Here is a 12,836-nt window from a genome sequence, read left to right as displayed (position 1 = left end):
TCCTAGTGTTCCTATATTTTTGAATAAAATAACAGTTTTTCATTACTTTGCACTTTATAGGCGCTTACTAGCTGAGGCTGCCCTACAGAAACTGGATCTCCAAACTGCAGAACAAGCATTTGTACGCTGTAAAGACTACCAAGGCATAGAGTTTGTGAAGCGGCTGGGCAATCTACAGAGTGAGCCCATGAAGCAAGCAGAGGTGTCTGCCTATTTTGGCAGGTTTGAGGAAGCAGAGAGGATGTATTTGGATATGGACAGGAGGTGAGATGGAAAAACTGTCTGAAGAAAAAAAAAGGGCATTAGTATGCTACAACAATCTGCTTGTCTTAAAAGAAAAAAAAATATGGTCCCTCATTGCTAAAGTATTCTCTTATCACATGACCATGCAGGGATATGCATATATCTTGGTCTAAGGATAGAACATAAAAACTTGCAATCCCACTCATAAAGTGGCACCTTAATAGTGCCATAGATAACATACTAAAAAAATAGAATATTAAACTTGTATATACATATATACTGCACTTACAAATTACTTGTGTGGTAACGTGTAAGTGCAGTATATATGTATACACAAGTTTAATATTCTATTTTATAGTGTGTTATCTATGACACTTTGATTTATAGACTGATCAATTTTTTGTGAGTGGGCAAACATTCAAAATCAACAGGGGATCAAATACTTATTTCCTTCACTGTGTATGTATGTGTGTGTGTGTATATATATATATATATATATATATATATATATATATATATATATATATATATATGTGTGTGTGTATGCACACACACACACATTATATTGCCAAAAGTATTGGGACACCCCTCCAAATCATTCGATTCAGGTGTTCCAATCACCTTCATGGCCATAGATGTATAAAATCAAGCACCTAGGCATGCAGACTGCTTCTACAAACATTTGTGAAAGAATGGGTCGCTCTCAGGAACTCAGTGAATTCAAGCGTGGTACAGTGATAGGTTGCCGTCTGTGCAAAAAGCCCATCTGTTAAATTTCCTTGCTACTAAATATTCCATGGTCAACTGTTAGTGGTATTATAAAGTGGAAGCAACTGGGAACAACAGCAACTCAGCCACGAAGTGGTAGGCCATGTAAAATGATGGAGCGGGGTCAGTGTATGCTGCAGTGCACAGTGTGCAGAAGTCGCCAACTGTCTGCAGAGTCAATAGCTAAAGATTTCCAAGCTTTGTGTAGCCTTCAGATTAGCACAACAACAGTGTGTAGAGAGCTTCATGGACGGGTTTCCATGGCCGAGCAGCTGCATCCAAGCCTTACATCACCAAGTGCAGTGCAAAGTGTCGGATATAGTGGTGTAAATCATGCCGCCAGTGGACTCTAGAGCAGTGGAGACGTGTTCTCTGGAGTGACAAATCACGCTTCTCTGTCTGGCAATCCGATGGACATGTCTGTGTTTGGCGGTTGCCAGGAGAACGGTACTTGCCTGACTGCATTGTGCCAAGTGTAAAGTTTGGTGAAGGGGGGATTATGGTGTGGGGTTGTTTTTCAGGAGTTGGGCCTCACCCCTTAGTTCTAGTGAAGGGAACTTCTTGAGGCATCAGCATACCAAGACATTTTGGACAATTTCATGCTCCCAACTTTGTGAGAACAGTTTGCGGATGGCCCCTTCCTATACCAACATGACCGCGCATCAGTGCACAAATCAAGGTCCATAAAAACATGGATGAGCGAGTTTGGGGTGGAGGAACTTGACTGTCCTGCACAGAGTCCTGACCTCAACCTGACAGAACACCTTTGGGATGAATTAGAGCGGAGATAGGGAGCCAGGCCTTCTCGTCCAACATCAGTGCCTGACCCCACAAATGCGCTTCTAGAAGAATGGTCAAACATTCCCATAGATACACTCCTAAACCTTGTGGAAAGCCTTCCCAGAAGAGTTAAGTCTGTTATAGCTGCAAAGGGCGGGGCCAACTCAAAATTGAACCCTACGGACTAAGATTGGGATGCCATTAAAGTTCAAGTGTGTGTAAAGGCAGGCGTCCCAATACTTTTGGCAATATAGTGTTTGTGTGTGAATGTATGTATGTATGTATATATATATATATATATATATATATATATATATATATATATATATATATGTGTGTGTGTATATATATATATATTATGTACCTTTTCTATAATAAAAATTATGTATTTTATATGAATCTGTACCAAAAACGTGATAGAAAATGATAGTTCTGCTTGTCACACTCAACTGTCACACAACACAGCTCACCTCTTAGAAATGCCAAAATAACAAGCAAGGAGCATGGATGTCCTCTACCCAAGCCATTCTCTACCTGCACCTTTACCTCATGAGCCTTAGAAATTTTCAGTTGTCATTTTTTTATGTATCGCATATGACTTGCTAAAGCTTTCATACTCTTTACAGAGATCTTGCCATCAGTCTAAGAATAAAGCTGGGTGACTGGTTCAGAGTACTGCAGTTGCTCAGAACAGGGTCCGGGGACTCAGACGATGCTCTGCTAGAACAGGCCTATAACGCCATTGGTGATTACTTTGCAGACAGACAGAAATGGTATGAACGAATACATATAATATTTATATCCTACTTTACAGAACTTTTGTTGTGCTTTATATTCTCCTTTATTGTTGCAGATGTTCATTGTCAGGCACAGTTTAATGATCAATAATTAATCAAGGGTACAATATCATGTTCAAGCATCTAACACAGTGGTTCTTAACCTTGTTGGAGGTACTGAACCCCAGCAGTTTCATATGCGCATTCACCGAACCCTTCTTAATTGGAAAAATAAAATATGATTTTTAAAATTCAAAACATAGGTATATATTTATACATAGGTGCACAAAATGAACAAAACCGTTAAGAACAAAGAACAAAACCATTAAAACATGATTTTCACACAAAAACAAAAACATAATAATGAATATTTACTGCACGAATCATATGAGTCGGGTGTGAGTCTTCACCTCTGCCGAACCCGCGAGACTGACTCACTGAACCCCTGGGGTTCGATCGAACCCAGGTTAAGAACCACTGTTTTATAGTAATTCATCCCCCATATAGTAATTCATCCCCCATAGTAATTCATCCCCCATATAGTAATTCATCCCCCATATAGTAATTCATCCCCCATAGTAATACATCCCCCATATAGTAATTCATCCCCCATAGTAATTCATCCCCCATATAGTAATTCATCCCCCATAGTAATTCATCCCCCATAGTAATTCATCCCCCATATAGTAATTCATCCCCCATATAGTAATTCATCCCCCATAGTAATACATCTCCCATATAGTAATTCATCCCCCATATAGTAATTCATCCCCCATATAGTAATACATCCCCCATATAGTAATTCATCCCCCATAGTAATTCATCCCCCATATAGTAATTCATCCCCCATATAGTAATTCATCCCCCCTATAGTAATTCATCCCCCATATAGTAATTCATCCCCCATATAGTAATTCATCCCCCATATAGTAATTCATCCCCCATAGTAATACATCTCCCATATAGTAATTCATCCCCCATATAGTAATTCATCCCCCATATAGTAATACATCCCCCATATAGTAATTCATCCCCCATAGTAATTCATCCCCCATATAGTAATTCATCCCCCCTATAGTAATTCATCCCCCCTATAGTAATTCATCCCCCATATTAATTCATCCCTTATATAGTAGTAGTAAGTAAGTAGCAAGTAGTAAGCCAAGTCCCCCCTGTGTCAATTCACTTACCTTTGCTCCGCGCGTTCCTCTCGCCGTATTCCCGCGCCGTTCCGGTCTTCAGGGCGGACTGTGAGAGGAGCCTAGCTCCTCTCACGTTCGTCACGCTGCCCCGCCTACACACATCCTGACAGCCAATCACTGGCTATCAGGATGTGAGTGGCAGCGAGACTGGCCAATCATTGCATTTGAGCACGCTGCCCTGGCTGTTTTTTTTTTTTGGATCACGCTGCAGAGTCTCTGCTGCCCGAGAGGAGGGAGGGGAGCGGGCGCCCGGCACACAAGAGCTGCATTAAAGCGTGTAAAGAGCCGCATGTGGCTCGCGAGCCACGGCTTGCCGACCACTGGGCTAAGCGATGTTGCGTGATCACCTGCAGCCAATGATGGACAAGCGGGGAATGTCATCACGAATCATATGAGTCGGGTGTGGGTCTTCACCTCCGCCGAACCCGCGAGACTGACTCACCGAACCCCTGGGGTTCGATCGAACCCAGGTTAAGAACCACTGATCTAACATCTCTTGTTATGAATTGCTAAACATAATGGTGCTTATGGATGACCTTCGTATTTCTTATTGAATAATGTATTACATACTGCCCTCTGTTGTGTGTCAGTGTTTTAAGGGAGGACCGGACCCAATGTTAGATACCTAATGTGCATGAGCCCACAGTTGAAACAAGTCCATGTGAAGATGCTTGTGATTAAGGAGTAGCCTATTACTCATCTATGTCAACACAGGGCCCTAGGGTGGGAAAGCAGGAAGCTGGAGTATAAAAAGGAAAATAGGCCTGAAGCTTCAATTGGACTTATGCCTTCTTACTGACCTTTCTCTGTGTGTAGGTTGAACGCAGTACAGTACTATATACAGGGCAGGAATCAGGAACGATTGGCAGAGTGCTACTACATGCTGGAAGATTATGATGGACTTGAGGTTTTGGCTAATTCCTTACCAGAGAACCATAAGTTGCTTCCAGTAAGTATATCATCAAATTGCTGTATTATATATTAAGTACATTGCTACAAAACAAATGAGTACTGTGATTCTTTTTTGTTTGCACTAATATTCAAAATTTCAGGACAAGCTTTATAGGTATACCCCCTTCTTCTAAGTTTCATGCAGTACTGATAAACAAAGCTTTAGCAAAATGTAAAGTAGGACAATATTTGGAAAAAAGCTTCAATCAACATTTATACATTGCTGTATTTTAGAACTGTATGGGGATGTAAATGCATGGGGCCTCAGGATAATTGCATTTATAAAGCCCACAAACCTGGATCATTTAAAGTAAATGGTTTAGGAACAAAGCAAATTGAGTTAACTGTGGCTGTGGGTGGGTGTAATTCAACAGTTTGACAAGTTCCTATGTAAACAACATGCTTTGACATCAGAGAGAGTCATAGACCCTCAATAGAAGCAGTGATTTATATGAAAATTATGGATTACCGTATGTAGTTTGGTTACTATATATCAATGTGATTAGCATCTGTTCCTTATTGTTCCTGTGCAGGACATTGCTCGCATGTTTGTGACAGTAGGGATGTGTGAGCAGGCTGTGGCTGCCTTCCTGAAGTGTAACATGCCAAAAGCTGCTGTAGACGCATGTATGCACCTCAACCAGGTAAGTAGTAGTTATATATTAGTGCACAGATACAGTTTTGAAATATGTTTCTTATTCAGACGCTAAATCTTCATTCTTATCCTCACTATTTAGCTACAGCTGAACTCCTGTCTTCCCTTCAGTCTTGCACATCTGTACTGGCTCCTTTCTGCACTAAAATTGCTTACTCCAATGTCAGTGCACACTGTAGGCTACTCATATGGGGGATTTACTAAAATTGGATCACAGAGCATCTGTTGCAGCTGTACATGGTAACCAGTCAGATTCTAACTTTAGCTTTTTCAATTAAGTTTTGATGATAAAACCTGGAAGCGGATTGGTTACTACAGCTTAACCAGATTCGGTGTGCTCCAGTTTTATTAAAACCCCCATAGTGTGCATTAGAAGCTACAGCAACTCAGATAAAACTCTTATTTCATGGCTGGTGGATGTCCAGCATCATCTAGCTCTTTGTCCCCAAGCCTTGCTGTCACTGGCCCACCCCTTTTCATTTATTTAATTTTAGTTCTTTCAGCAATAACGGGTCTGCATCACATGTTGGGATTACTTAGTGCAGTCTGCATGCACCTCTCCAAACTGACATTCATTGAGGCATTTTGATATTTATTTTATTATTATTATACAGGATTTATATAGCACCAACAGTTTGCTCAGCGCTTTACAATATAACGGGAGACAATACAGCAACAATACAGTTCAATACAAGAGGGATAGGAGGGCCCTGCTCCTTGGAGCTTACAATCTAAGAATATTTGCATAACCCTTCTCAGTAGCAGGGTGCTGTGATGTTTTCAGGAAGTAATGTATAGCCCCTCACAGCAGCAATAATTTGCCTGCATTGCATAGAGAAGCACAGACACCCAGTGATGATGTCACCAAGTCTAAAATAAGGTAATGAAAACCGGTTTTATTTAAACATTTGATTAGCAGTGTTGAAAAGACTACATCTAAGGACTGGTAAAGGCAATATTTAAAATTTTTATTCATGTGTACAGATACACCTTATTACTCTCCTTAGACTAAATATGCTGATTTTAGTTCTATCTCAACACAGTAGATTTCTTAGGGAATGTTATGGAAAATGCAGCATCAAATCCTGTAAATATCCGCATTTATGTTGAGCTTGGCAGGAATAATTGCTAAGAAAATACTTTATTTAAAGTGGAGCTCCAGGCAAACAGCCAAAATACACACATGTACTGTAGGTAGATTGTTTTACCTAACACAGGATTTGTAATTTTGTGATACCACCTCTGATAGTCAGGAGGATCACTCTGCCTACTTTAGCATTGCTAGTTCATGAGACTGCTTAATTGGTTCCTGGGTTGGCTTCTTTCTATTTGAACAGAGGTGATAATGCTAAAGGTGACCTTTAAAGTGAAACGAAATTCTCAGAAATACTCGCCTCCACCTTCCAGCAATACATCCCTCACAGGCCGGTGTCATCTTCTCCCTGGCTGATTACGGGTGCCAGGATTTTGGCCTCTTGATTGGCCAGTAGTAGAATGGTATCTTCCCATACATGTGCAAAGGAGTGAGTCATTCTGGCACAACTGGAGTGTGCTGGGAATGTATGCTGCATGCGCAGCTCAGTGTGCGTTCAGTAGAAGACTGCGAACAGGAAGGTAAGTGTTTGTTATTGCAGAAGAAACATAGGGAGCTGCCTGCTTGCAGTTTTTTAATACTTAAAGCGGTATTAAACCCCAAACCCAAAATGTAATCTATTAAATTTTACCAATCATTAGATGTGGCGGCTTCAGTTTTTTAGGCTTTTATCCCTTTGTTTTCAGTTGGTGATCCCCTCCTGTATTGGAGTGCCTCCACTCTGGACTAAGGAGCAAAGGTGGCACCTTTGGACAGTATCAGTAGTAGTCTAGGCATTGGTAATCTGGGGGAGAGCAGATTTAGATATACTAACAAATTGAAACCAAACTCCAGCTCACACTACATTTACACAAGCAGTTACAGCATCAAGGATAAAGGTTTTACATGAATAAATAAAAGCTGATCATTGTGTCTGTCAGTGTTAAATGGTAAGTCTCAACCTTGTTACTGATACATCTGCAGGACAGCTTGTACTGTTGAAAAACAGACTTACTGGCCAGATCATCAGGTGAAAATAAATGAAAGAAAGTGTAAAAAAAGAAAAATAATGCTGCCATCACATCGAAGAAGTGGTAAGCTTCAGTATAATAAATGATTGCTTTTGGATTTAACACTGCTTTAAGCCACTAGGACAGTCTCTGTAACAACCTCAAAGAGAAGGAAACCACTTAAGCTATTAAAGGCCTCAAAAGAATTTATTAGTCAATCCAACTGACAGATCCATCTATCCAGTGTGCAAACACGATCTATTTAAGTGAAAAAAATGTATATATTATACAAAAAAAAATATATTATATGAAAACATATATAAATTTAATTTGGATACAGTGTTGCATGACCACGCAATTACCAGTTAAAGTAAGGCAGTGCTAAAAGGCAAATAATGGCCTGGTCATGAAGGGGGTAACACCTTCCGGAGCGTAAGTGGTTATTGTCAGCCCACTGAAATTATAAAATGTGTTGTTTTGTGGGGCTCTGATGAAGGTACACTTTGTGGTCCATGGGCACATACAGAGCTCATTGTAAATGGTAGCACAAAAAAGGCATGTTAACGTGCAGGCAAACAATGCATATGTGCAGAAGGTGTGAATGGACACTAATGGTTTTTGATGAATTTCATTTTAATATTTTTTAAAATGTGGATAATTTATATAAAATCTTTAACAAATAAATACCCATTACAGAATGATCCCAGGTTTGCAGTTCTCACTCTACATTCTATTAAGAGCCCAAAATTACCTGCAAATGGTACAAAAGGTGTCCATGTTTATGGGTAACTTTCACCATGTGTTTGTTGCTGGGGATTCCCCTCCAGTAACAGCCATGTTCTTCTGAGGTTGTTCTACTAATATAGGAGCCTGCAGACTGTTTTTACTGTTTACAAACTTTCATGAACTTTACGATGTGTAGAATTGAACTATTGGCACGAAGGTCATAAAGACATGCTGTGTGTGTAGACCTTTTGGCCCTTTTCTCTGAGCATCTTCAAGTTGTGTTGCAAACACAAGAGGTGGGAGGTAGACATGTCAGCAGATGACAGACCGCTGTTGTGTTCCTCTGTAATGCCCTCTGTATTTCTCGGTTGAAGAGAATGTCTCCTCTGTGCCTATAGAATGATGTATGGTAAAACAGCTGTTTTCCTGTAGGGATAAATGGTCCTATTCAACCACTTGTAAAATTCCTCCAGCAGCTCCAATGTGCTAAATCCACATTTCTTTCTAAGCGTACCTGTCACACACTGTAGAGTCAGCCAGTTTATCACTTGATCTATTTTCCAAAGAAAGAAAAATATCTTATTAAGGCCTTTTGTGATCAGAAAATGTGTGCTTTTACAGCATGCAGGCAGTAGTATGCGTTTTCCTGACAAGCAAGTTGAGAATGTCTTAGGCAGCATACTGTTCAAAGCAGCAGAAAGTGCCTTAAGCTGCCCATACCATGAACAAAACTGATGAACTGTTGCCACCCTCCCTCCTATGTCGCTCAAATCAAAAATAGAAGAAGCCAGGTGGAGAATTGTAGGCTGAACAGTGTCTGTATCCAGTCAGGTGCTTCTGCTGTTCAGGTATGTTGACAGCTGGCAGGGCTGGCTCTCAGAATGCAATAATTGTAGTGGGAGATTTGTCCATCCAAGTTGCATAGGATGGATGTCTGAATCTTTTTTTTTTTTTTTTTTTTTTTTGTTTGCTTGCAGACTGGACAAAAAAAAAATCTATATGTGTAAAGCCAGCTTTATTTATCAAGTTGTTTGTGTTGCTTTGTGGTAACCAATTTGTTTCCTCCCTTTGAATTGTAATTTTTTTTTCTCTCATTCAAACTTTTTTATTGAAAGCTGTAGCATGTGTACATTGAAAACATGCATGATAAGAGTAGGGCCGAGCAAAGCTCCACGCAGGGAGAAATTAGCGACGGCCTAGATCACAGAGAAGTTAGTGAATAGAATTTCAAAACACAGTGAATCTAGTATGTTAAAAAGTTCTCAGCTAAAATCAGACTGATAAATAGCAACAAAGACCATGCAGACTGAGTGGTCGCTAAATGTCCCTTCCTAACCAATGCTCGGGGCAGTTGGTCAATTAGTAGATCCAGAGTAAAGAGTAGGAAAAGAAGAGATGGGAGGGATTTAGGGGTGGGGGAGGAGGGTATCCCTGGATTAGGCTGAAAAGTGACCCAGCGTTCTGATATAAGGATCAAACAGTATGAAGGGTCAAGGCTCCAATAGGGTTATTTTGAAGTCAGGAGGAAGAAATTTATCTACCCAGGGTTGCCAATTCTTCAGATTTGTGCGGATTCTATCCTGCAGGGTGGCTTCAATTTTGGCATGTATCATTGCTTGTGTAACTCCAGTATTTTCCAATAGTTTGCTTTGCTGCCATTGTGACTTAAAGTAAATCAAGCTCTGGGGTTATGATTCAGCAAAGCAACCTGAGGGTTGGGTTCGAGTGATGTACCAAATAAACAATTGAGGATTTGAAAGACCTTTAACCAGAAAGAGCTCACCAGGGGGCAGGCCAGCCAGTAATTTTTTTCTTTTTTTTTTTTAATTGGATAGATGAGGGTATTTTCAGTGTTCCTTGGAAGGTGAATGAAATAGAGAGAGCCAGTGAAGGAGGACATCAGGCCAGGTAGAAGCATGGACCACTAAGAGTGGCAGGTGGGCTGATGGAAGCAGTACAAGGAGGGCTGGCTAAATATTGTCAATCACCTTAAGATAGCCATAGACGGTTCGAAACTTGGCTGGTTCAGCAGGGACTGGCCGAGATTCAAACCATGTATGGGCAGGCTGAATGTACCCAAGTTGATAATCAACTTTGGTACAGCCAGCCTGTCGGAATTTACATGCGAATATTGCTAGCTAGAGCCGCTAGTAATAATTACTGTGTTCTCCCTGCGGGGACAGCTCACAATGGCTCAGCAGGAGGGATTCCCCCATCAACACTGTGTTGATGAGGGAATCAAGTGATTTTCTTCCCTGCAACCTGTGGTTGTAAGTAAAAATTGCTTTATATGTGGCCGGCTTTAGAGTTGCAAATACATTGGCAGTAGTGAGTCATAGTAGGCAAAGTGGAACAAAGTTTACAATATATACAGAGAGTGAGTTTTCCAAAAGCAATCTTGACACCTTGGCAAGGAGGAGAAAAGCAGGTATGGCAACATTTAAGTGGACATACAACCCCCCTGATCAAGGCTGTTTCCACCTCAGGGGTTAGAATACCCTTATTGTTTTCCCATGTCCCCAAAGGTAGATTGACCCTCTCAGTTTACCCTGGTGAACAACACCTGGACAGCAAATAATCTTTCAAAACAGAAACCTGGTGACAACTGCATAAGAGGAAATATTCAGGGATACACACACAAAAAATACTGCCCTGAGTTCTAGCTTTTTCCTACTCTTTCCCAAATTTAATAAAAAAATAATATATATACACACACACACACACACACACGTATAGTATAGTTTTGTCTGTAGACACAGCTAAAGGGGTTTCCTGTTGTAGTTTTCTTTGTTAGATGGCGGGACCATTCCTTCCAGCATCCAGTTTTTTTTTAAAGGTCAGGAGCATAGATGTCAGGTTTGATTAGCAGCAGAGCTACTGGTAAAGACTGATATTTAAGCTTGTGCCTTCTGAAATATTAAAATGGAACTCCAAGCAAAACAGCTGAACACATGGCTGAAGTAATATAAAGATTCCCCTATAGAGAAGAGAAATAATATTTATCTGTCATGACCATGATGTTTGCTCTGCTTAAGAGTTATGGTGCCCACAGAATTGGGTGACAAAAGTCACGTGTTGTGACGTAACGCTTAGGGTGGGCGATGACGTCAAGCCGCAAACCGGAAGTCTACGTGCCGCCATTTTGCAAGTGGGATTACAGCAACTGAACTATCTGCAGATCACTGTATAGTGAGTTTTTACACTGTTGCGTCTCAGGAGGACACATTTTAATGTGAGTGCAATATATATATATTTTAAATAAAGGCTGGTTTGGTTGTACATACTACACTATATTCAGCATTTTTTCACTACATGACTGCGGAGTGGATTAGATTCATACAAAGTGTTGGCAAAGAGTGAGAAGATATTGAACCTTATATATACTTGCCCGGGTTAAAAGGGAAAAGTGTAGTTTGACCTGTCATTATGTGTCAAACACTAAGGTGAGCGCATAAGTGTGTTGGAGGTGGAGGAGCACAATGGGGTGATACAGAAAAGCACTGTACACTTGAATATAGAGGTGTGATTACACCTGTTCACATAAAGCCATCGTGGAATACATGGGACTATTTATCACGATTTATGTTTTATAAAGTATCACAAGCACTGCGGATATTACGGAATATATGTTTGTCTATATATATATACAGTTTGGAATATATAACCATGGAGTATGTTTGATCAGTTCACATATATGCGGCCATGCGGGCTGCATTTTGCAAGATCATTCATTTGAATGGACTCCCATGCCTGTGACACGCAGGGAAGAAGTCCCTGCACTTCTTGGGAAAATGCAGCCCGCACGGGAATGTCGGTTCCCAGTATGGTTGCATTTTCCAGTGCGGGCAGCGTGCCATTAGAACTAATGGCACCCACCCGCGGGTCCGCATTTCTCTGTGCGGCTGCACGGATTTTCTTAAAGATCCACAGCAGCACCACCCGCACAGATGTGAACCTAGGGTAAGTGTTCACAAGCACTGTGGAGCATTGTTTCTATTTCACTATCGCTGTGTAGGTTTATAAGTGCACATTCAATAGATTTAAGGATTATTATTTGACATAAGATTATCACTGTGTTGATATATTCATGATTGTGCCCACAGAATTCCCTTCATCCAATAGGTGTCAGATTCCTGATCTTCCATTGATTGCTGCGGTTCCTTCTCTGGACCGCTACATTGTTACGGAGGCCAGAGGGTTAAAACCTTTTAAGTTTTTATTGCTGTCTGTGTTTTCTTGGCCTGACAGTTCTTCCCTTCATTTCTTTCTCTGGTGTTAAACGGACAGGAAACAAGGGAAAATTCCTTTTACTGAAGTAAGGCAGCAATTATAACTGGACAGAGATTCTATCCCTCCCCACTCTATCCATAAATGAAAACATTTCAATTAGAGTAGTATTTTCTTCCTACAATACATCTAAAATGTTAGTAGATGTGTTGTACTGTTCAAAAAGTCAGCTGCCTACTGCATAAGTAGAAATCCGGTCTTAACTTAAAGCGGAGTTCCACCTAAAAAAAAAAAAAATAAAAGTCAGCAGCTACAAAAACTGTAGTTGCTTAGTTTTAAAATACAGCCACTTACCTGTCTCTCGGTCCCGCGGTGTCTACACCAACACTGGTTTAACTGGCTGTCTTCACTGGCCATTTTTTCTCC

General features: G+C 40.6%; 1 protein-coding gene across 1 annotated transcript in view; it reads left to right on the top strand.

Moving 5' to 3' along the window:
• Positions 1 to 12,836, top strand: part of WDR35 (WD repeat domain 35) — a 108,916-nt gene that overhangs the window by 77,874 nt on the left and 18,206 nt on the right. The window contains exons 21-24 of the mRNA XM_089657343.1: positions 61 to 264; positions 2,418 to 2,564; positions 4,586 to 4,718; positions 5,254 to 5,364. Of these exons, the coding sequence (XP_089513469.1) occupies positions 61 to 264; positions 2,418 to 2,564; positions 4,586 to 4,718; positions 5,254 to 5,364 (595 nt within the window). The remainder of the gene's footprint in view (positions 1 to 60; positions 265 to 2,417; positions 2,565 to 4,585; positions 4,719 to 5,253; positions 5,365 to 12,836) is intronic.

This window comes from Staurois parvus, unplaced genomic scaffold (assembly GCF_062004578.1).
Source record: "Staurois parvus isolate SC_StPar_1 unplaced genomic scaffold, SC_StPar_1.0 ptg000985l, whole genome shotgun sequence".
Classification (NCBI taxonomy): Eukaryota; Metazoa; Chordata; class Amphibia; order Anura; family Ranidae; genus Staurois; species Staurois parvus.
Note: the sequence above shows the minus strand (reverse complement) of the source record. Positions and strands in the feature narration are given on the sequence as shown.